The 26,144-nt window shown below is 40.3% G+C and overlaps 1 protein-coding gene across 5 annotated transcripts in view; it reads right to left on the reverse strand.

The window, feature by feature from the left end:
* Positions 1–26,144, reverse strand: part of GRID1 (glutamate ionotropic receptor delta type subunit 1) — a 1,483,898-nt gene that overhangs the window by 318,332 nt on the left and 1,139,422 nt on the right. For all 5 annotated transcript variants that reach the window (XR_016312597.1, XM_089676479.1, XM_089676480.1 and 2 more), the window contains exon 7: positions 11,961–12,122. Coding sequence is in view for 4 of the 5 variants with exons in the window: in XM_089676479.1 (XP_089532605.1) it covers positions 11,961–12,122 (162 nt within the window). In the remaining variant the exon portion in view is untranslated. The remainder of the gene's footprint in view (positions 1–11,960; positions 12,123–26,144) is intronic.

Genomic DNA, 26,144 nt, shown 5'->3' on the forward strand with positions numbered 1-26,144 from the left:
GACAGGAAATATGGAGATGAAAGAACCTGAAAGTGAACTACAAGTACCGAATAAAAAAAAGATGGCAGAAATGTTAAAAAATTTGGAAAAAACAATAAAGCAAGAAATGGCAACCATACGGAATGATTTGGGGCAGCTGTTATTGAGAGTAAAAGGAACGGAGGAGAAAGTAAAAAATCAGGCCCAAAACATATACGAATTAGAAAAAAGGATAACCAACATTGGGAAAGTTGAAAAAAAATTGCTTTATAAGATAGAGGTACAAGAAAATAAGGACAGGAGGAGTAATCTTAGGATACAAGGGGTCCCAGAGATTTCAAAAGGGGAAGAACTACAAGAACTAGTTTGTAAAATCCTAAACTCCATAATGGACAGACCTGATATAGAGTTGATTAAATTGGACGGAGTTTTTAGAATAGGAAAGTTTCAACAAGGCAATGAGAAGGAAAAACAGAGAGATATAATTGTTCAATTCCATAAGTATGGGGATAAAGAAGAGATTTGGAGGAAGATCAAAGGAAGAACAATTATTAAGTATGGAGAAATAGATATTCAGATATTTGCGGACTTAACACCTGAGACTTTGTGGAGAAGGAGATCCTTGAAACCCCTGCTAGAGCAGATGGGAAAACAGAAGGTGCATTATAGGGGGGACCCCATCGTGCCTAATTGGATGGAAGAATGGAGTTACAACTTATCTGAGATTTCCTGAGGACTTGAGAGACTTCTGTGATAGACTTGATTTGCAAAGAATGGAGATTGTTGGATGGGAAGAAGAAGATAGAGAAATAGGAGCTATGGGAAAAGAGGACTGACTGTTAGTTAAAGGGGGAAAGTACGGAGGAGGAAGGGGTGTTTTTTTTTTTCTCCCCTTCTTCTTCCTTACGGTATCCCCCTAGATTTCCGTTTTTTATATTCAAATATTTTTTATTTTTATTGAAAAAGAAAAAAAAAATGTTTAACATACATGAGAAAAAGAACAAATATCATCATGAGAAGATTCACAATTGGGGGGAACATTGCTTAACGAAGGGAAAGGAAATGAGTGAGAGGAATAGAGGATCCCCACCATTTGGCCGGGGATCTATGGGATTTCGTATTATGTACATGAGAGGTATACTCAATGTAATGTGAACCTTAATGGGTTGTTAGTAGCAGATGTGTAGTAAGATAAAACAAAGTGGGTAGGAGGGGGGGGAAGGGGAAGGGAAGCACCTATTCAGTGGGTGTGGAAGATATATGAACTTTGTTTAGTAATCATCATCATCAATCAACAACGTATTGAGCAATTAGGATTTTTTAACCATCGAGACCATTGAGTCTTAAATTTGTGATAGGAGGAGTTGTGCAGGGCTGTTCTTCTTTCCATCTCACATTGGAGATTGAGATCAGAAAAGAGGCGTGACAAAAGAGGAGTTGTAGTGGATCGCCATAGTTTGGTAATGTTAATTTTAGCGGCTGCTAGAATGTGTATAATGATAATGCGTGATTTCGTAGGGTATTTATCAATCCCGATGTGAAGAAGGGCTAGTGCTGGGTTCGGGGATACTTGTGTTTCCGCAATTGAGGAGACTATCTGGAACACCTTGTTCCAATATGATTTGAGGGACTTACACAGCCAGAGTAAGTGAAGTAGTGAGCCTGTCTCTCCACAGTGTCTCCAACATGCTTGTGAGAGCTGGGGGTAATAGAGGGATAGTTTGGTAGGGGTTAGGTACCCCTGATGGAGAATTTTTAGATACGTTTCCCAATGAGAGCTACATTTTGAGGCTTTGAAAGTAATAGTGAATGTTTTTTCCCAGGTAAGTGGAGCTATTGGAAGAAGGTGTTTTCCCCAGTTGGCTATTGAGGTGGTATTTGTGGGAAATAGAGTTCCAATTATAGTTGTGTAAAAATTTGAAATTCCTTTTTTTGGGTAAGTGGACATCTGGAAGAATTGGTGCGTAGATACCGGGACTTTTACCTCTGATGGTGTGGGGTTTTTTTTTGTAGTACATGGGCTATCCGCATGTATGTAAATTGTTCCATGTCTGGAAGATGGAAGTTCTTTTGGATAGTGGGAAATGAGTCAAGCTTATGATTAGTGTAGATATCTTGAATATGTAGTAAGCCATCAGCTTTCCACCTTGTTAGGTTTAGTTGTGGGATGATGCGGCGTAGGGAGGACAGTGGGACCGGGGTTCGCATTGTATTTTGATTTAACTGATTATGATTTAAAAAGTCGAGCCAGACACACAAAGAGGCTTGTATGCAGGGGTGTTTATGTAGAGGTTTAGATTGTGCCATCTGTGGTATGAGTAGTATGTCAGTTATTTTGTGAGGTAGGAATAGGGATGTTTCCATAGTGGACCAGATCTTCTCAGCGGAAGGATGCCACCAAAAGAAAATCTGGTCCAACAGAACAGCTTGATAGTACGATTTCAGGTGTGGGAGTCCAGCTCCTCCCCTCGAGGGTGGACGTATGAGTAGGTTCATAGTATATCTGGGTTTTTTTGAATTCCACATAAATTTGTTTAATATTGCTTGTAGTTTAGAGAAAAAGGAGGAAGGGACTGGGATAGGGAGTGTCCGAAATATGTAAAGAATTTTGGGTAGTATGCACATTTTTAGAGTGGCTATTCTGCCAAGTGTCGATAATGTAGTCGTACGGAGGTATTTGAGCTTTTGTGGTATAGTTTCAAGTAGAGGCTTGAAGTTATTGTTGTAAAGTTGGTTAGTTGAGGTAGAGAGTTTAATCCCCAGGTGGTGGATACTGTGCGTTTCCCAAGTGAACGGGAAACGTTGGGAGAGAACGTTTTGTGTTCCTGTGGGTGTGTAGAGGTTCAATATAGACGATCTGGGTTCATTAAGCTTAGGAGACTGCCGCGTATCTATGAATCTGTGTACGGATTGCCTGAAGCGACTTGGATGGGTTTGTAACCATTAGAATAATATCATCTGCGAAGAGACTAATTTTATGTTCTTTCTGGAGAAGATTGATTCCTGTGAAATTTAAGTCATTTCTAAGGTTGGAAGCTAGCGGTTCAATGAGTAGTGCGAAAATAATAGGGGATAATGGGCAGCCTTGTCTGGTCCCGTTGGATATAGAAAAGGATTGTGAGAGCGTGCCATTAGTTAGGAATTTAGCTGAGGGGTTTGAATAGAGTGATAAAATTGCCGATAACATCCAGTCTGTTATTCCAAATTTTTGGAGTGTAAGTGTCATAAATAGCCAATGTATTCTATCAAATGCTTTTTCTGCATCTAACGACAGTAGGAGGGATGGTTTCTTATTAGTTTTGACATGGTGTAGAAGGGATATAATGCATCTGGTAGCGTCCGGGGCTTGTCTTCCCGGTATAAACCCCACTTGATCCGGGTGAATCAGTGTAGGTACATGAGGAAGGAGTCTCTGGGCTATTATTTTGGCGTATATTTTTATATCTGTATTGAGAAGTGAAATCGGTCTGTAATTCTGGACCAGTTGGGGATCTTTGCCCGGTTTTGGGATTGTAGTGATTATTGATTGGAGCATATCAGGGGGGAATTCCCCGCGAGAGGCAACAAGGTTGTATAGGGTAGCTAAATGTTGCGTTAGACTGGGCGCAAATGTTTTATAAAATTCGTTTGTAAAGCAGTCATTCCCTGGCGATTTGTGTAGGGGGAGACTTTTTATGGCTTTTTCAATTTCCATGGGAGAAATTGGCACAGAAATGGTTTCAAGTTGAGATTGGGTAATTTGAGGTAAATTGGTATTGGATAGAAAGTTTTCAATAGATACAATCGTTGGTTGGGTTGTATTTGGGTCGTCTTTAATATTATATAATGATTGGTAATAAGATGCAAATGTGTTGGCTATATCCTGTGGGTTTATTAGTGGGGAACGCGTGACGGGGTGTTGGATTGTAAGAATTTTAGTTTTGAGTCGTTTTTGTTTAACAATTTTAGATAGTAATGCGTTCGTTTTGTTCCTGAGTGCATAAAATTTGGCTTTCATTTTTTGGAGATTGACGTCATATTCGTGGAGTAATATGGTGCGTAAATTGTTTCTATCTGTGTTTAGAGCCACAGATGTGGAAGGGTTTGGTTTTTTTTTGTTGATCTCTTCATGTAATTGGATGGAACTGAGTAGTTGGTGAATTTTTTGTGTGCGTTGCCTGTTAATGCGTGAGTTGAGCTGTATGAGGATACCTCTCATGTAGGCCTTGTATGTTAACCAGAGCGTAGTAATAGAGATATCAGGTGTAGAATTGGTTTCAAAGAAAAGATTATGGGCTTCTAGCAGGTGTTTCTGGTTCTCCAGATTTTTCAGGAGTGTAGAGTTCAGTCTCCATATAAGCGGGATTGCCGATCGTCGTTTGCTGTCCAAGGATATGTTGATAGGGGCATGGTCAGACCAGGATATAGTACCGATTTTGGACGACGTTACATGTTGTAGAGTCCACTTGTCAGTAATGAAAAAGTTGATTCTTGAGTACGAAAGGTGGGAAGGGGAGAAGTATGTATAGTCTCTTTCCGTGCCGTGTTGGCATCTCCAGATATTGTATAGATCGTGATCATGCAAAAAGCGATTGAGGTTTAATTTGGAGGATCTTTGGCTGGAGGAGGAGTCTAAGGAAGGGTTATTCAGGACATTAAAGTCGCCACCGATAATAAGTCTACCTTGTTTACACCGTTCAACGATCTTGTATAGTTTGTGGTAGAAGCTCAGCTGTTTGCGATTTGGTCCATAGATGTTCACTAAGGTGTAGGTTATGTCGTTTAATTGGCATATCAGGATATGGTAGCGTCCTTGCGGATCAGCTGTTTCCAAAATAATGTGGAGTGGAATAGAGTCATTTATGGCAGTGATAACTCCATTCTTTTTCTTGTCGTTTGTTGCCATAAATATTTGGGTGAAATGGTGGAGGTATAGTTTGGGGGTTTTGTCTGTAGCAAAATGAGATTCCTGTATAAAGATTACATCGGCCTGGGACTTCAGGATTTCTTTGGCGAGCATCGATCTCTTAAATGGGGAGTTTAGGCCTCGTACATTTAGGGATGTGATATTAATCATTTGTACATGTTTTTCCCAGGTGTTTGCATAGTAGCGTTGTTATTTGGGAGGATCGTGGCTTAGTGGGTGTCTTCTGGAGGAGGAAAGATGTGACATTATCGTATTGCAGGTTAGGCTCGATGGAGGATTTGGAGTGCGTTATCCCTGGATGTGTAGGATTTCCAAATCTTAGGATGTAAATAAGTAGCTGGCGGTGCTGGGGTAAGGGGGGGGGGAAGGAACACAAAAAAGGATAAAAAAAAAGACTTGCAGACAATGCAAGTAGACCAAGTAGCTGCAACTGCTACTTGATAACTGGGGGTTTTGAACCGGCTTCGACCTCCGAAGGGGTCATGCCAACTGTAGAAACTTAGAACACGAGTCATCAGGTATGGCCGATCGCCAGATGGTGGTATGCAAAAGAGTGGCCTCTAGGGAGAAGTATAGGCATGTCAAAGCGTAAAGTGTGACATTATGGTGGTTATGTTGCCTCCATAGGTAAAATGGAGGCGGATGTCGTTTCCTGCGCATCCGCGGGTAGGATGTTCCATACTTTGAGTAAGTCCAGGCCAGCCTCCAGGGATTTAATCGTGTAGATCCTTCCTTGATGTCTTACTGTTAGCTTTGTGGGGAAACCCCACTGGTACGCTATGCCATGATTTCTCAAGGCTTTGGTAATGGAAATCATTTTTTTCCTGTTGAGAAGTGTGGCTTTGGATAGGTCTGCGTACAGTCGGAGATTTGCGTGTGATGGTGGGAGCGGGGGTGGATTCCTAGCAGCCGTCATAATTTTTTCTTTAATATGGTAAAAATGGATACGGGCCAATACATCTCTTGGAATAGATGCTGACAGGAATGAGGGTTTTGGTAGCCGGTGGGCTCGATCTATCGCCATCTCCAGATTAGGAAGTGATGGGATAAGAAGTTGGATATACTGCTGTATATAGGGCAATAGCGCCTCGCCTGTGATTGATTCAGGGATCCCTCTGAATTTGATGTTGTTGCGACGCGAACGATCTTCCAGGTCAGCTAGTTTTAAATTAATTTGTTCGATGTCAGATGAATGGTCCGCGTGAGCGTCGATCAAATCATTATGTGCTGATATTACATCCCCCATATTAAGTTCGATGTGCCGTATTCTGCGTTCTTATTTTTGTACCGCATTAGTAATTTGGTTTAGCGATACCGAGATGTCGTTATGTAAGGTTTGCCGTAATAGGGTCAGCATGTTTTTCATGGAGATTTCCGTCAGCGGCTGATCTGACACAGGGAAGGAATCTATGTCAGGCAGTATCATGGAAGTTGACTGAGGCGGGAAGTTTTGGGCCTGAAATGCGGGGTCAGGGTCGTGGTCAAGTCGTGGCCGAGATTTGGCTGGGCTACTGGTCGTGGGGGATAGTGGAGGTGACAACTCACCAGGGTCCCCTGGATAAAGTGGATGCCTCAGCCTGGCATCTACTTGCTGGGCCATGTAGTCCCCCTCATGTCTCCTGCCTTCTCCCTGGGTGCTGCAGCCGGCGCCATCTTGGATTCCCGGATTGAGCGCCGGGAAGAATAAAGTAAGTTTCCCCGGCTGCTCTGGGGTTTTTCTCCTGCGGGGTATGGTCGGAGAGGTGCGGGCACCCTTTGGCAAGGTCACTGTGGGGTTGGTTACTCCCTGGGCCGGTGTGTGCCGCTCTGATGCTGGCGGATGGACGGAGCGCTCACAGCTTAGCGTCCATCCGTGAGCCGGCCGCGCATGCGCCCTAGATTTCCGTTTTTAAGGGTTGGTGAAAACTTATTGAGTTATTTAGATAGATAGGGGGTAATTGGGGAGGTTGGAGGGAGGGAGAGCCGTTCATGGACGGAGTTTAACCCCAAGGTTTGAATCAAAGGTGGGACTAGGCCCACAAATGATTAGTAGGCAAATTAGAAGGCTAAAAATGGGAAGGGTAGTAAAAGGGGGGGATGGGTGGGAGGGAATGGATTGGGAGATGGGTGTGATAGGAAGGAGGGTAGGAGGTGGTGGGGGAGGGGTAGTAGGGCTAACACTATGCATGATGAAAGGAGTCATAAAAGCAGAGAAAGAGGAAGAGAGGAGATGGAGGAGAAGAAGAGAGATTTAAGAAGGATGGAAGAAATACAGTTTATAACTTATAATGTAAATGGGTTGAATTATCCTCGGAAAAGATTTAGGTTATTTAAAGAGCTACAACACAGAGCATCTTCTGTGGTTTTCTTGCAGGAGACACATTTTGAGATAGAGTCAAATGTTAAGTTGAATTGTAAATATTATCCAACATGGTACTACGCAGATTCCCCGATTACGAGAACAAAGGGTGTAGCAATAGGGTTTGCAAAGAATATAAGGTTTGAGTTGTAGGATAGAAAGACTGATCCGGAAGGGAGATTCTTGTTCTTAAAAGGTAAACTACAAGAAATTGAGTGTACAGTAGCTAATATTTATTGTTCAAATAAGAGCCCGGAGATATTTTTGAAAGGTGTACTGAAAAAATTGATGGACTTCAAAAAAGGCCATTTGATATTGGCTGGAGATTTCAATTTCTGTATGGATCCACAAAAGGATGCAACCTCTTACGTGCAGAGAGAGGGGGGTAGGTCTCTGAAATTATTGAAGAAGGTGATTCATGAGTGCCAACTGGTGGACATCTGGAGAATCACGCATATGAATGATAGATGCTATACCTTCTTCTCAAATGCACATGAGATGTATTCCAGATTGGATTATATACTGTATTGGTAGATCATCAACTTATTGAGCTTTTGGTTAAAGTAGAAATAGAAGCAATTTCTTTTTCGGACCACACCCCCGTCACAATGAAACTAGGGTGGGGAAGGCGGTGGACAGGAGGTTCAGGATGGAAGTTGAATGAGGCACTCCTTCTGGATAAGGATACTGATCAGAAGATTGGGGAAGAGATCAAGCGATTTTTCAAGGAGAACGAGACAGGAGACATGGCAGTAGCTACAGTGTGGGAGTCCCATAAGGTTTATATAAGAGGAATTCTGATCGCGATTGGGGCAAAAAAGAAAAGAGAAATAAGAGAGAAAATTAGTGGGCTTTTAAAGGAAATATTCGACTTGGAACAGATACATAACAATAGAATAACAAAAGAAATAAGGCAGAAAGTAATAAAAAAGAAAGAAGAACTAGAGATTTTGATGGAGGAGGAGAAGAGAAGAGCCTATAATAAAGTGTTAAGTGAGAGGTATAGATGGGGAGATAGACCAGGAAAGTACTTAATGAGAGCCCTGAAGAAAAAGAAAAATAGGAATTATATAGAAAAAATAAAAAATTCCAAGGGTGAATTGGTTCACTCAACTAAAGAGATTGCTAAGGTGTTTATGGAGTATTATAGTAAGTTGTATAATATTATCTCCCATGACTCTTTAAATAACACTGGAACTGAGAATATTGAAAAAAGACATATTTAAAAAATGCGGGCCTACCGAAATTAAGTGAAGTACAACTGAATTCCTTAGATGCAGAAATTACACAGGAAGAAATAAAAACAGCATTAAAAAGTACGGTGACGAGGAAAAGCCCAGGGTCAGATGGTTATACTGTGAGGTACTATAAAAAATATAGTGAATTATTAATACCTAAATTGACATTAAACATGAATGCTTTGGGAGGAGGGATGGATATGAGGCGAGAATTTCTACAGGCTCATGTGGTGCTTATCCATAAGGAAGGAAAAGATGCTTCTTAGTGCTCTAGTTATATACCAATTTCATTACTGAACACAGACACCAAGCTATATGCAAAGGTCTTAGCAAATAGGCTGAAAGATTTAATGCCAGAATGGATACATGGGTATCAGGTGGGCTTTGTTCCAGGGAGGGAGGGTAGAGACAATGGGTTGAGATCCCTGTTGCTCATTCAGAAAAGTAGAAAAGGAAAAACTCCAGTGGTGGTGCTTTCAATCGATGCCAAAAAGACATTTGACGAGTTGACTGGGGCTTCATGATGGACACCTTGGAAGTCCTGGGGATGGGAGCTAGAATGAGAGAGTGGATAGGAAAGTTGTACAGGAAGCCCTCCGCAGTCATTATGGTTAATGGGGAGAGGTCAGAGCATATTGGGATGTCAAATGGAACAAGACAGGGCTGTCCATTGTCCCCATTGTTGTATGTTTTGTCATTGGAATCTTTGTTGTCAACAAGAAGGAAGAATACAGATGTAAAGGGAATACAGATAGAAGCTATAGAACACAAAGTGGCTGCCTTTGCAGATGACTTGTTGTTTTATGTGGGAAATCCCAGGATAACACTCCCAAATTTAATGTAGATACTGAAGGAATATGGGGAGCTTAAAAATTAACCCCCAAAAAACTGAGATTTTAAATATAAATCTTTCAAAAAGTGAAAAAGAAAAGATACAAAAGGAATTCCCATTTATATGGAAAGAAAGAGATATAAAATACTTAGGGGTAAAACTCACTGACTCATATAAGTACTTGTATAAATTAAATTATATTTCACTATTAAATGAGACTAAGGAGGAATTAAAAAAAATTAAGAGGAGGAAACCAGTCTTGGATATGACGCATAAATCTGATAAAAATGGTAATTGTACCCAAAATCCTATATAGATTTCAAATGATCCCAATTAAACTCCCAGAGGTTTTCTTTAAGGCAATAAAAAAAATGATAAGATATTTATGGAGGAATAAAAAATCTAGAATATCCTATGAAATGCTAAGTAGAAATAAAGAGAAGGGTGGATTGGGAGTGCCAGATTTTAAAAGATATTACAAAGCAGTAATTTTTGATTGGACGTATAATTCAAAAGGGAAAAGCTGGGTTAAAATTGAAAATGAACTTAGTGGAACTAATCTGAGTAAAATTATATGGGTGCCAGCACAATATAGAGGATTAAAAGTTAACAAGTTTATTTACTTTAAATGTTTTAAGAATTTGGGATATTTTGCACAAATATATGAAGTGGGATTTTAATTCTATATTAATGCCACTAAGGAACACAGAGTTCTTTCCTCCAGGTAGAGAGGAGATTACAGGTAAATGGTTTAAGAAGGAGGATGTCCAAATGAGAGATATAATGGTGGAGGGGGAATTGAGATCATTTAAAGACTTGGAAAAGGAAAAGGGAGAAATTTTCACTAAGATAGATGAGTGGCGTTATCACCAATTAAAATGTTTTGTTGGGAATCTTCTGAAACCCTTGAGATCTAGAAGGGATTGGAATTTGTTTGAGAGGATGTTGGAATCACGGGGAGATGGGAAACACGGCACTGCTAAAATATATAAATTTCTCACTGAATTAGACACAAACACAAAGCCAATGTATATAGCAAAATGGGAAAGAGATTTGGGGGTTGTGATAGAAGAGGATAAACAGAAGAAAATATATAGATTAATTCACGAGAATATAAGTATGCGAGAGGTGGAAATAAAAAAAAAAATAAAGTGTTTGACAAGATGGCACATTACACCGAATGTTGAACACAAGATTAGTGGGGAGAATTCACCGTGGTGTTGGCGGGGATGTGGAGAGATAGGCACGGTGTATCACATATGGTGGGATTGCCCAAAAATTCAAGTATTTTGGAAGATAATAGTTCATTTAATTGGGATGATTACTGAGATTGATATTGGGTTGAATCCAGAGACTTGTCTCTTACATAGTACAGAGCTATCAGTGAATAAATATAAGGAGTCGGGTACTATCTAAACGCAGCAAAAGTTCTGATACCAAATTTTTAGCGTAAAACAGAGGTGCCGAAGGAGGAAGTTTGGGTAGATAGAGTGAACCAGATTTGTAGGATGGAGAAACTTTACCATATGCATGAAGACAAGATGGGGTTATACTATGTGAAATGGAAAAAATGGGAAGAATTTGGATTGAAGGTGAAATATAGGACGTTAGAGTGTGTGATGATAGGATGTTCCTCTTGCTTTAGTAGGGAAGATGTGGGGGAATGCATAGTGGGTAGATTGGGGGGGAGGGAGGGATGGAGGGGAGTTGGGAGGGGGAGGCAGCGGGAAATAGTTATAGAAAGGGAAGTAATGGTTTTGTATATTTTATGTGAATATGATGGAAACATGTATTTATTTGAAAAATTAATAAATATTTAAATAAAAAAAAATATACTCTGACAAAAAAGTTAACAACCCCCCAAAAAATACAGGACAACGCAATAGACCACTCTGCCTTTTTATGCCATAATTTTTCTGTTTCTATATTTCTAATACATATAATCCCTTAAGGGTGACCCTTCAAGTATTTTGAGATAAGATGTCAGTTCAAGACCCATTTGCTAATTATTGTGGATTGAGGGGTCATCCATAAGTAGCCATAGGTAACTCTGTTGGAATGGTCTGGACCTGTAGTGCATATCAAAGAGACAACTTTGTCATTTTTAACTGTGGTAGAGGGTTGAGAATTTCTCACAAATTTTTAATTTTTCGTATGTATTTAGAGTTTTTGATATGAATAAAGTATGAACTTTTTATACTGCATCTGCGCCTACCTTGAACCACCCATGTTATGATCTCATCTGTTGGCTATAGTAGTTTTTTTTAAAAAATAGCTCATAAATACATTTTATTGGGTATAGTTCATACAATAAACTCTCATAATTAATAATGCAAGTATATTCAGGTAAGGGCTCTTTAAAATGAAAGCAATAAATATTTTTAATGCTGGTTAGTCTATACTGGCCTTCTATTCACTCTCCTACCATTCCATTCACCAATTGTGCGGATGTGAGGGGAAGCAGCTTCGTATAAACACCAAGTAACAAATCAGAGGTTACAAAGGGCTCAGAACCCTCCTCCCAATCCCCCACTTTGACAGTTCCAGATTGGATCAATCACCAACCACCATTGCAACAAGAGGAGTAAGTCCCTTGCACCCCCCATTTAGAAATATCAGATTTTTGTTACCAGGTTCCGGTCCAAGTAAACAAGAGGAAAACCTTACCTTTTTTATTGTATCCAGCATGGACTTTCCTCCATTCCAAGGTTTGGTTGATTTTCTCATGCAGTTCAAACTTGCCATACTGTGCCATTTCCTGTCTTCCAGTTTTCTATGGAATGCATTGGCCAACATCAGCACACTGTCATACAGATACAGATTGGACACCTGCAGATAATATGCACATTTAATCCTCTTTTTTAATAAAACGAATTGTTATCTGGATAAAATTAACATATACAATATGTAATAATAATACAGGATGGGAGTCATAATTGCTGACTGATCAACATTTGGTAATTTTGGATTGCAAAGACTATATGAACATATATTAGTAGATTAATGCAAAGTACACAGCACAATTCTCAGAAGTTATTAACTGTTTAGCCTTGCAAGATTGCTCCACACTAGCCCTGGTCTGGAACAGAAAAGAATTAGGGATCTTGCATACAGCAATCCTTTAATCTAGCTATATTTTTCAAGCCTATAAACTAATTTCCTTGGGGAATCATATAACATACTGTTAGTTCTATATTAAAAATAATATCCAAATTCTAAGATATTTTCTTTAGTATGTTTAGGACTAAAATTGTTTTATTCTTTCACTATTTAAACAGATAAATATAACATATTTTGTTTAAATATATTTATTGCATAATTGGAGCACAACAGTTTTATGTGATAAAGCTGGTGTGCTAAAAAGATACCAGAGTAAAAAACACTCTCTTTCCTCCATTCTAGAAAAAAACAGAAACATCTTCACAAATCAGCTCACATAGACAGCCAACAACATACAAGAAGTTCTGGACTTTCCAAATAAAAACACCAAGCTTTGTAAACTGAGTGCCATGCAGACAACTTGTAATAAATGTTCAGTTGTGAAGATTTTAACCACTTAAGATCCAGAAGATTTTACCCCTTTCATGACTGGACCATTTTTTGCTATTCATCACTGAGTTATTTTAACTGGCAATTGTGTGGTCATGCAAAACTGCACACAAATTAAATTTATGCAATTTTCTCACACAAATAGAGCTTTATTTTGCTGGTATTTGATTATTTTTTATTATACAAACAAAAAAACACAAACCTTTTTAAAAAATTAACATTATTTTCCATTTTCTGTTATAAAACATATCCAATAAATTTTCATTAAAAAAATCTAATTTCTTCATAAATATAGGCCAAATTGTATTCTGTTATATGTCTTTGTTAAAAAAAAATCCAAATAAGTATATATTAATTGGTTTGTGTGAAAGTTATAGTGTCTACAAACTATGACATATACAAGGGGTGTTCAAGTCAATCCGGGACTTCTCGTTTTATAGGTATAAAAAGGTATGCTAGTGTGGCGGTACTACATGCAGTAGTAAATGGCAAGTGTCCTATTACTGATAGGTGGCGCACATGTCGCTGGCCAGTCCAGAGACTGTTAATCAATATGGCAGACAACAGTGTTAGTGCGTGCATGAAATAACTTGTGGTGATGAAGTGAACAAAGGTGTAAAACCAACAGTTGTCTACAGAAGACTTCAAGCACAGCACAGTGATGAAATGCTCAGCCATAGTAAGACGTTCGAATGGTGTAAACGTTTCAAAGATGGCTTTGAGTTCGTCAGTGATGATGCCGGCCATGGTGGTTCAAAGCACATGGCAGTCATTCTTGTGAACATTAACTGCATAGAATGCCTGATCCTGGATAATCAATGCATAACCTGTCGTGAAATTGTACAAGAGACAAATCTTTCTGTGGGAACGGTGAACACAATGTCCTAGGATGGTTCAGGCATACTGAAAAATCTTTCGATGCAAAGCTTTCCAGGCATTTGTTAAACACTGGAATACATGTATAAATGTAGCAGGGGAGTATGTTGAAAAATAAATGCAGTTTCCAGTCTTTGAAATTTGTTTTATTATATAAACCCAAAAGTCCTAGTTTGACTTGAATGCCCCTTTGTGTATTTGAAAACTGATCAATTCTGATGTACTGATCTCATTACGTGAAGTCCTTAAAATGCCACGACCATGAAAATACCCCTTTTTGGAAAGTAGATAGTCCAAGGTATTTAGTAAGAGGCATGGTGACTTTTTTGAAGTTGTCAATTTTTTGGAAAATCAAGAAATTAAATAACATTTTATTTTCATATTTTGTTTTCATACTGCCACTAGCGCAGTACAGCATCATCATATAACTGGTGTGGTGGTAATCAGGGATACTGACTGGTGACACAGTATTCTAATAAAAAAAAAAAAAACTAAAAAAGGGGGGTTCATAACAACATACTTGCTTGCTAAACCAGGTGAATTTCATTCAGTGTATGGCGAGCTTAAAGATTCAAACAGTGACTGGAGCAGCAATAGTAAGTGAACTTGACTTGTAGGCAGAAGGGGGAAGCATTGCATTAGTTGTACCCAATAAATTTAATGGAATAGGATAATTTAATGGATTGAATAATTTGTCTCCTGTCTTTCCATCACCAGTGCTGCCAATAAATGCTTCAGTATAAATGAACTGCAGAAAAAAAAGTGCATATACCGGTACTTCCCCTTCCAAACAGTGCATGACCAAGTCACAGAATATTATGGTAATAGAATGATATATGGGGATTCAGAACACTGGAAAACTGACATGCAAGCTCTCAAGTTCAGAAAAGTAGAGCACAATAGCATACCTAATATATCATAGCTTTGTATTTAAAAAATAAGACAGTACTAACGCAACAGCATGCATACTTATTATCATAACATAGAATCAAAATAGAAATGTATTGGACGGCACGGATTGAGATGAGATCTGGTCAACCACAACATCGACATCCCAGAACATAATTGTTCTTGAAATAAACTACAAAGTGCTTGGATAGCCTGCTTGGATAGCCAAATACCTTCCCTCATACTCTTCCTTTTGTTTTAGGGGGCTGCTCCGACCCTGGCACTCATCTCCAGACATGGCGGAGCTGCCCTATAGTCCAAACATTCTGGGCTGAAATTTTCCACATCGTCTTCGCTATGTTTTCCTGCCCTCTGACACCTGATCCAGCCACAGCGCTCCTCAGCAAACAACTATCAGATCTATCAAGGTAACAAGTTAAACTTCTCCTACAAGTTACAACAGCAGCAAAACCAACTATTGCCAGAGCCTGGAAATCACCTCATCTTAATGTCCTAGAAACCAAAAATAGAATTACCAGTACCAAGATACATGTCAAAGTCGAAGCAGTCCTCCTAGATAAAGTAGGAAAGTATGAGCTATTATGGAAACCATGGGTAGACCACTTTCTCCCACCCGACTTTGATGATTCCATTCTCCTTCCTTGCTAGCGCCAGGCATATTCCCCTAGGCCTAGTTCGACACTACAACTGGTTCACCCCTCCCTCAGAGCTCTCCCCATTCCCCTCTCCTCTCCTCCCTTACTTTCACTTAACTCCCTCCTTATCTTTAAAGTCCATAGGGCACCCCTCTCACTTTTCACTCAATTTTGCTTTCTCTCTTTTTTCCTTACCACCACTGGGATACCCCCCCCCCCCAGCTGTGTACTATAATTCACACTGCTCTGTAAAAACCTCTCATATGACCCTACCTCACCAGTCCAAGGCCACCACAACTAGTGGTTCCCTTCTTCACTAGGGCATCCTGAGAATCCATAACACATTGTTTCAATCTACTTAATACATTTATTTTGCAGATCAGAATTTATGTACTATATGTATGATCTCTGTAACATCTGTTTATTGTTCACATGTTGGTGGCTGCGTCCCCATTACTTGGAAACAACTGTAAGCACTTTGTTACTTTGGTTGGAGAAGTTTCTCTGCCATTACTCTATGTAATCCTTATTCTAAAATAAAAATACTTGAACAAGAAAACAGAAATGTAATGGCAAAGAACATGTATGCACTGCAAAATAGTACACAACATATTCTGAAAGCTGTACAAACACAAAAAAAATGTCTCTGTGGCTCAATCACAATGTAGCATCATCTCTATATAGAAAGAATTTATTGCAGCCGTTCTCAACCTTTTCAACACAGAGGAACCCTTGAAATAACTCCTTGGTCTCAGGGAACCCCTGCTAAAAATTACTATATCTGCAACTCATGATAAATTAGTGTTATGGTCAGTGGGAAGAATGCTCCCTAAACTTGTGGTCATTTGGAAGAATTCCCCCCTTAAAGATAGCTAACAGGATCAAGGGTGTCAGTGGGAACTTATCTAAGAGGCAGATATTGCTCAAGGAACCCCCCAGTAACCTCTGGAGGAACCCTAAGGTTCTATAGAACCCTGGTCTGGTCTGGGGTTCCCTCCCTCTGATGGTATGGGTGTATAAGGTGATGTCAATCAGAGGTCCCCCTCATGGGTCTGGTCATAGGAAAGTTAATCCTTCCTCCGGGTTGGATGAGACCTGGGTCCTGGGAGTTTAAGTGCTCATGGTAGAGCAAAAATAGGGGATCCTATAGTGTAGTAAACTTGTAATTTATTATGAAAATTAATCAAAAGTAAAAAAGGTGTACACACATGTGATAATCCAACTAAAATCAGGTGAACTGGTTAAAAACTGATCAAAGTTGCTCTATAGCTCTGTAGGTAATCAGATAAAAGTAGCCTGTGGTGCCAATGTTACTAACCAGTCAGCATGTTATGAAGGCCGGCGGACCTCCATGATCCGGCGGCGTGATCTCACTGGGTAGTGAGGCTCCTCCTTGACGCGTTTCGTATAAACATATGTTTTTAAAAGGGGTGATGTCTTAACAGATATTTATTGGCTTACCTTATGTGCTACACTTTATCTTAGTATACTTTTTGAGAGGACTTGTAGTTCCTTTTTGGTGCAATTAGCTGCTATTTTTGTTTGCGCTTGCTGATTTCCTTTGTTTACATTTTCTATAGAACCCTGGTTGAGAAGTACTGCACTGTAGCAACAGAGTGTCTAACTGAGAATCATTACTTCATTACAGTTCAGAAGACAAAATGGCATGACCAGAATCTTTCCCAGTGAAGTCCATGGCTAAGGTAATACAGAAAAACAGCTGGAGTGTGAGCCAAAGGTTCAAGGATGCAAGAGGGCAACACCACTGGAACAGAAGTACTCTGGTAGCAATTGGGGATGTGCTCCCCACAGTAGCTGAGTTATACAGAGAAGCTGTGTGCTGTTCGGCTTTTCCCAGCTGCCTGCACACTTCTGACATGAGAGGGCCTCTTACTTGGTGGCAGATCTATTACCCAGCTACCTCATCCTCATCAAGTGTGACCTCTCTAAGCTGATGAAGGCAGAAAGTGGACCGACATTTCTAAGGCATGTCCAGGAACCCTGGGAGTTGTGGGGAAAGGCGAAGGGGCCTGCACTTGCATTTAAGCATTGTTAGTAAATTGCCACTTGTGACACTAACTGACCACAATCTTTTCTCAGGAATTCACTTGGTGCTTAATAAACATTTTATATGCAGTCAAAAATATACAAATTAAGACTATATAGCTAAAAAAATATAGAATACATGAATAATAAAAAAGCTTGTACCCTTCTAAGAGAGTACATCAAACATATTATGCTTGGAATTTTAAAAGTGCTTTGAGCCATATATTTCAGTGTATAAGGGGACTAAACAAGCACTTTGTGCTTACTAAAATAATACTTCTGAAATCCATCAATTGAACCACTTATCTGTGCTACTAAAAAGGCCAAATGCTCCTGTACAACACTTAGAAAAAAAAGAATTTGCTTGCAGAATGCAAAACCTTTTTACAACTTACTTTAGAAAAGAAGAAGGATCATTTGAAAAGAGTTTGGGCTATCTTGGTTTCTGATAAGTGTTATCACTGCAGGCTAATGTTGTACAAGGTGCAAAATCTCAGTTCTTTTGGTTTATCCAAAGTGACATGTTTTACAGACGCTTCTTATTTCTAAAACTAAACATATATTTATATGCCTATGTTATAAAGCTGGGTTTTCAGATTGTACTTTTCCATTACTGAAACTGTTGACTACCAAATTACGTTTTTTTTCCTTTTTTGCTTGGTAGACACCTGGATTGCACTTTAAAATGGAACTGTAATCAATAAAGTAGCTTTATATGAAATCATTACGGAAACTGAACCTCTCTATTCCCCAAGCGTGTAAATATAGTAATATTTTCATCAGATCTTTCAAATGTACTCCTTTCACCAAAGTGTACAAAAGCAAAATAAGCAGCTACATTACTGATATTCAACGTTTGATTGTTTTGGTCCAATATCAACAGCTAAGTCCTCATCTCCATGTCCGACGACTCCTAGCCACTTAGCCAAACAACAGTGACATACAAGTGTCATAGAAAGGACAGATGTAGCTTTGACCTGTGGGCTGTGATTGGCAGCCCGGATTCACCTTCTCTGTGCTCTGTGAGAAGGTGATGCCTAAAAGAGAAATAACTGGGTCTTGAAAGACATAATAAAAGCAGAGTTTTTGGTTCATTGACTGTGCACCGCAACATTGTTCTAGGCATAAACAATCGTCTGTGGCAATAATTTTTGTAAATAGTGCCAAAGGAATGGGTACTTTAAAAGACCAATTTACTCAAGTGATATCTTAAATTACAGATTTTTAACAGTTATTTATTTACAAGGTACTTGGTATAACTTATGGTATTAACTATGATAATTTTTAGATATTCAATTCTTTGGATATATAGATATAGTAAATATCTATATGGCTACTTGTGATAGCTTTGGCCTCTGATCTTACTACATGCCCACATTCCTTAACCAGTCTAAACATATTACAGTTCCAGAAAAGTCTAGTTGTATGGTAAAACTGGTTAAAAACAATTTTACCTGGGGGTCCCTCAATATGTTACACAGAACAAACAAAAAAAAAAAAAGAAAAAAAGAACACACCAGAGACTTATCTTGGACATCTCTGAAAATTTGCCTTGAAATCCAAAGGTTTCTGTATCTAGGAAATTCTGAAAAAGCATGTGACACAATGAGACCCTGCCACCAAAAGTGAAGGGTTGACAACGTCAAATAGGCTAAATGTTATAAATGAAATATACATTCCTTCTTACCTATTTTTCTTTCTTCTCAGCAAAATGGTTTAGTATGTCTCAGTTACACCCAGCATCTGCCATGTTTATGGAGGCAGCATTAGTGGAGGGGCAGCATCCACCTAAGCTCTTTCTGAAGCTGGTTGACCATCTGACACTCTCAAAGTGGTTTGGAACTCAAAGACTCTAAATATATCAGCATCTTAAAGCAATGTGGGATATTCTGCAACGTTCCACATTTCCACTTCCATATTTTTCTTAAATTGTACAGTTGCCCTTTTCCCCTTTGCCCTGCAATTCAAAATGTTTTAAGAAAGCCTGCCTATCAGGAAAAGAGTAACTATTCACCTATCCTACTTCCTGATCTTTGCCATCTTAAAGAGCTATTATGGCTGAAAAACCTTAGTCATCTGACACACTGTTAAGTGTGTTGGATACCTGGTTACCTTATGTGTATTCTGTGGGTTGTCCACTAATAATATTTACACACCAATTGGTCTGATTTATGTAAAATCACATAATTAAAGCAGAACTTCACCCTTAAAGGGAGGTTCCACTTGTCTGCCTCCTACCCCTCTCCTCAATTTTTATACAATGTTTTGGAACAGGGGAGCTGGTACCTAGTTTTGACAGGTATCCTCTCAAATGTCTGCTTGGATCGCCTAGGTGATCCAAGAAAAAGTTTGCTCCCCAGCCACCAACCCACAGCCTCTTGCAACACATCAAAGGTCCAAAGAAGCTGTGGGAGTGCAGCCTGGCTCACAAATGCACAGTAGGGAGCCAGCTGTGAAGCCTCAGCATGGTGGCACTAGGGGCTCAAAAACCTGTCCAGGGTGAGGACAGAGATGGATCCCTGGAAAGGTAAATGTCCTATAATTAAAAGTCAGCAGCTACAGTGTTTAAACCTGCTGACTTAAATTTTTGGTGGATCTGAATAGCCTTCTAGGGAATAGTGATTCATGAATTCAGTCTCCATAGAATGGACTTATCTGCACTGAAGAGCTTTCTTCAGCCAAAAAAGAAAAAAACAAGCAATCCTTAATCCTGGCGTGAAACCAGACCATAGAACAGGCTCACCACTAAATTCCCCTCATACTGGGGTAGGGTTCCTCTATGTTTCAAGGTGCTGGGAAGGCTGCACGGGGTTCAGCAACATATGTCTCGTTTCCCAAGAGTGTTCCCCCTTGCTTATAGCTTGTGAACTGTTCCACACTGCCTCACTGAGGCTTAACCCCATTAGAACCTTACAGTCAGGGTTTGGAGGTTCTCCTCTCCCACAGCGCTTTGAACCTCTGAAGTTCATAGTTCCTAATAAGAACTTATCAACTAAGAGAGTGCTGACAATTAGTCCTCTCTTCCAACCAGATCACTCCAGAATCCCTCACCCTGCTTGGGTGAGAACCCCTGAGTACTCAGCCCAGTCTTTAAACTGTCCCTCTTAAATAGACCACAACTTAAAATACTGGTTAGCCAATTGTCCTTCAGAGGATTTACCTCCCTTCCTGACCAGGCCATTTTTTTTCAATACGGCACTGTGCTACTTTAACTGACAATTGCGTGGTCAAAGCTGTACATAAATAAAAATTTATGACATTTTTTCCCATAAATAGAGCTTTTCTTCAGTGGTATTTGATCACCTCTGCAGTTATTTTTTGTGCTATAAACAAAAAAAGACTGACAATTTTGAAAAATAAACAATATTTTTGACATTTTGCTATAAAACATATCCAATAAAAAAATTTAAAAAATAAAATTTCTTCATAAATCTTTGCTAAAAAAATCCCAATAATTCTATTGGGATAATTGTATTATAGCGGGACTGTGGCAGGCATTCTGACACTGGGTGGGAACTGGCTAACTACATCTCCAGTGACACTAATACAGTGATCGGTGCTAATAAAAAGCACTGACACTGCACTAATGACACTGGGTAGGAAGGGGTTAACATCTGGGGTGATCAAAGGGTTAACTGTGTGCTGTGTTTTACATTGTGTGCTGGTTACACTTAGGAGACATGCTGCTTTGTATCTCTTTGCTGGTCAGAGAGATACAAAGCAACATGTCCATGCTGACAGGAAAGACACCTGTGTTGTTTACACACAGGTCTCTCCCCTGTGAGCTTAGCCAACTCAATCACCGAGTGCTGGCATGGGAATCGCTGGCCAGGACCCAGTTATTAACATCTCCAGCTGCCAATAGCAGCACGGGTAGGGCAGCGGGCTAGCACCCTACTCGAAAATGCAAATCACGTATATACGTGATTTTGCACAGCTGGGCTGTCCTTGTAGCAGTACTTCTGCTATAGGGCGGATGGCAAGTGGTTAAAAATACCTGCTGCACACTCTTGGTCTGGTGTCTTGTACAATATATATATATATATATATATATATATATATATATATATATATATAGTATGCACCTAGATGACCAGGATTACGGTTCCATAAGGACCCTCATGTCTTGAGTCATTTTAAAAAAAATTCAGCAGTATATCCATCAGGGCCCGGAGCCTGAATGTTGGCTTATTCCTTAATAGTGCAGGCTATGTCTTCTTGAGTGATTGGATCAATCAATGTTGCAAGTTGATCCAGCGTAAGATGTAGCAGTCAGAGTTTCTCCAGGCAAGCGGAGACATTGTTCATGTCAATGGGGTCAGCCTTATAAAGGCGCTTATAATAATCAGTCAGAAAAGATTAAATATCCTCACGAGAAGTGAGAACAGATCCCGAAGGGAATCGTAAGGTTGTTGTGTGTGAGGTGTGGAAAGGGTCTTTGCATAAGTGCGCCATAAATCTGCCTGCTTTGTTTTCAAATCTATGATATTGAACTGCAGTATAGGAGGATTTAATGTTTTAGAGGTGGTCTGCCCATAGTTCAAATTGGCGCTTAGCTGCATGCCATGCCCATTTATGTTTCAGTGTGTGAGACTGTCAGGTTGAGTTGAGCTGTAAAAAGGGCGTCACTGGCTAGTCTATAATGTTCCATCATTTGATTTTTGATATGGTAGTAACAGCAATGATTTTGCCTCTCAGAAAGGCATTTTCTGCGTCCCAAAAGAGATTCGGGTCTGTTAAATGTGCATCATTAGTTTCTACATAATTAGACCATGCTGAATAGAGTACATGTTTGAGATCTTCATTGTTAACCAAATATGAGGGAAATTACCAAACACCCTGAGAACCACGCAGGCCGAGATCTCCAATGGTGACAAAGATAGGACCATGATCAGAAATGGCAATAGCTGATGGATCAGAATCACTTATCAGGGGAAAGATTGAAGATAAGCTAAAGAAATAGTCTATCCCAGGGGTGGGCAAACTTTTTGACTTGAGGGCCGCAATGGGTTCATATATTGGACCCGGACCAAGAGTAGATGAATGATGTGTATGTGTCATCCATAGTAAGTATAGTAATATTCCCCCATAGTAAGCATAGTAATTAATCCCCCATAGTAATTAATCCCCCATATAGTAATTAATCCCCCATATAGTAATTCATCCCCCATAGTAATTCATCCCCCATATAGTAATTCGTCCCCCATATAGTAATTCGTCCCCCATATAGTAATTCGTCCCCCATATAGTAATTCGTCCCCCATAGTAATTCATCCCCCCTATAGTAATTCATCCCCCATAGTAATTCATCCCCCATATAGTAATTCATCCCCCATAGTAATTCATCCCCCATATAGTAATTCATCCCCCACATAGTAATTCATCCCCCATATTAATTCATCCCCCATATAGTAATTCATCCCCCATATAGTAAGTCCCCCATATAGTAATTCATTCCCCATATAGTAAGTCCTCCATATAGTAATTCATTCCCCATATAGTAAGTCCCCCATATAGTAATTCATTCCCCATATAGTAAGTCCTCCATATAGTAATTCATTCCCCATATAGTAAGTCCTCCATATAGTAATTCATCCCCCATATAGTAAGTCCTCCATATAGTAATTCATTCCCCATATAGTAAGTCCTCCATATAGTAATTCATCCCCCATATAGTAAGTCCTCCATATAGTAATTCATTCCCCATATAGTAAGTCCCCCATATAGTAATTCATTCCCCATATAGTAAGTCCTCCATATAGTAATTCATTCCCCATATAGTAAGTCCTCCATATAGTAATTCATTCCCCATATAGTAAGTCCCCCATATAGTAATTCATCCCCCATATAGTAAGTCCTCCATATAGTAATTCATTCCCCATATAGTAAGTCCTCCATATAGTAATTAATTCCCCATATAGTAAGTCCTCCATATAGTAATTAATTCCCCATATAGTAAGTCCTCCATATAGTAATTAATTCCCCATATAGTAAGTCCCCCATATAGTAATTCATTCCCCATATAGTAAGTCCCCCATATAGTAATTCATCCCCCATATAGTAAGTCCCCCCCCTGTGTCAATTCACTTACCTTTGGTCCGCACGTTCCTCTCGTATTCCCGCGCCGTTCTGGTCTTCAGGGAGGACTGTGAGAGGAGTTCGTCACGCTGCCCCGCCTACATCCTGACAGCTGCAGAGTCCTGACGTCCGAGAGGAGGGAGGGGGGCGGCCATCCGAGAGGGGGGGCGGCCATCCAAGAGGAGAGGAGGGGAGGGGAGAGGAGGAGAGGAGGGAGGGGAGAGGAGGAGAGGAGGGAGGGGAGGGGAGGGGAGAGGAGGAGAGGAGGGAGGGGAGCGGGCGCCCGGCACACAGGAGAGCCGCATCTAAATTTGTAAAGAGCCGCGGCTTGCCGACCACTGGCCTTGCGGGAGCCTAGCTCCGCGGGCCGGATTAAAAGGTCCGCCGGGCCGTATACGGCCCGCGGGCCGTAGTTTGCCCATTGCTGGTCTATCCTGACAAATGAATTGTGTGGTATGGAATAAAAAGAGTAGTCCTTCTCCGTGGGGTGCACCAGAGACCTAATATCAGAAAACTGCAGGAAGGTAATAGCTTGGGCTAAGGGAGTGGGAATAGAATTGCTAGGTAGTGGAGTTATTACAGTCCACAATCTGTCTTCCAAGGGCACCAGAACTGAGTTAAAGTCACCTCCAACCAGATGGAGGCTTTCAGGTGCATTCATAATCCAGGTAGAAAGATCCTGAAAAAAGGTGTGCCTGGGGAATAAATTTTAGTGATAACGATACCACGATTGGCAATAGATATATAGACCATTAGTTTCCTGCCTCCTGCCTAGTAATATCTAACCTGATGGGAAAGGTTTTTATGGAATAAAATTATCACTCCCGCCTTTCAATGTACTGCAGATGATCCAGAGACATTGCCCAACCACAATTTGTGAAGACAACTGAAATCAACCTCAAAGAGATGTGCTTCCTGAAGTAGGGCCACATCAGCCCTTAAGCATTTCAGATGTGTCAACACTTTCAAGCATTTATGTGGAGAACACAAACCTTTTAAGTTAAAACATATAACATGCATGGCTAATATACAGTTTGAATGGGCTGAGAAACAGAGATCTGCTGTGCTAAGAAATATTTAAAATAGATGACTATGTAAAATAGTTAGAGGAGCAGTCTTATACCTGGATGATACAAGCAGAGAGAAGTAGGAGCGAGACTCCCACAAGAAAGTAACAAAATCAAACTACAACAATACTAGAAAACTTCTTGACTTCCTTTCTTCCACATGTAGGAGACACTACTGTAGTGAATACCCCAGTAAATCTGAGCTGCTCACTGAAGACAAATAGAACATGGCAGTGCAAAAAAGTAAAAATTAAAGAGCGGGGGAGACGGGGGGTAAGGAAGGGGGATAGTCACCCACAAAATGGGTTTTATATGCAGTGCAGTAGTCTAGTGGTCAGGAGCTGGGAGATACAGCAGAAAAAATGGGAGGAAAAAACAAGTGTGCAATGAGCGTACAACTACACAGTAACATTACAAACATATTTAACAGATTTACTCAGCAACCTGGATATTTGCCGAATTGAGGCGCAAAGCGAATGCCTTTTGTTGGCGGCTTCTGGGGACTGCGTTGTTGCTTAGAGGATTTCTGAGAAGATGTAGAAGGAGCAGGCAAAAGTATAGACTGAAGAGGCTGAGGCCAGTTGGTCATCAGAGAGGGTGCTCAAAGATGTGCATCAAATGAGAGGTCATCCCCATTAGGGGAATGTAGTTGAAGAACAGCTGGGTATGCCAAGGTAAATGTTACAAGTTAGCCTGCAGTTTCGCTTGTGTTCTTACCTTCTTGCTGCAGTCCTGTTCCTGATCCCTCCTCATGTGTTTGTCTGTGCTCATCTATGGGCATCATCTGCTGTCCTCTGGGTTTTATTTCCTTCCCTTCCATCACTTCTTGTCCCACCTCCTTGTTTGCCTGTCTATATAAGATGTGCTCAGACTAGGCCACTTTTCCTGAGCAACTTCCTAGTTGTTGGAGCTCCCGTGTGTTTCTGCTGTCTGAATCCTATACTGATTACTCATGTACCGACCCCGGCTTAGTTATCTGACCTTGCTTGTTTTCCGCCTGTCCTGACCACGGCTTGCCTATCGGATTCCGTTGTCTTCCCTTGTTATACTCTGCTCCAGCGAGCAGTCTCCTCCACCTCAGCTGGGTGTACCTGAGGGCCGTGACCTGGTCGCAGCTTGCTGCAAGTCCATCCCCACCATCAGGAGAACAAGCATGCTGGGGCTTAGCCTCCGCGCCCTGTGGAATCACAAGTTGAGGATCAATAAGAGCTCACTACCACAGGTGCTCACAGTAAACTTAATTCTCCTGTTGTATAGAGCAGAGGAAACAGTGCAAAATGCCTTGGGCTTCATGGAGACCTCGACTTAATAGTCTACAAAAAGAAGTAGTTTATGCCTGTCAATGGTCAGTATACACAGTTTCTTAAATCTCTACATTACAGCCAATTTATCGTCATAGTTCAAAAAGCGAGTGATGACTGGTCTAGGTTTAGTGCGGGTGTCAGTGGGAGGACCAACCCGGTGTGCCCATTCTACTATTTAGCTGCGAGTCAAGTCTAAAGCCACAGGAATTTGCAGGGAGCAGAGATCCATAAGAGAGTCGGTCTTGTAAGATTACAGAAGACCGATTACTCTGAGGTTATTCCACTTGGAGTGGTTCTTGTCCAGCAAAGTTTGCAATGAATTGGTATGCGAGGAAAAAGTTGAGGCTGCTGTATGGAATTCATCCTCTAAAGCTGATATTCGCTGTT

This window comes from Staurois parvus, unplaced genomic scaffold (genome assembly GCF_062004578.1).
Source record: "Staurois parvus isolate SC_StPar_1 unplaced genomic scaffold, SC_StPar_1.0 ptg000170l, whole genome shotgun sequence".
Classification (NCBI taxonomy): Eukaryota; Metazoa; Chordata; class Amphibia; order Anura; family Ranidae; genus Staurois; species Staurois parvus.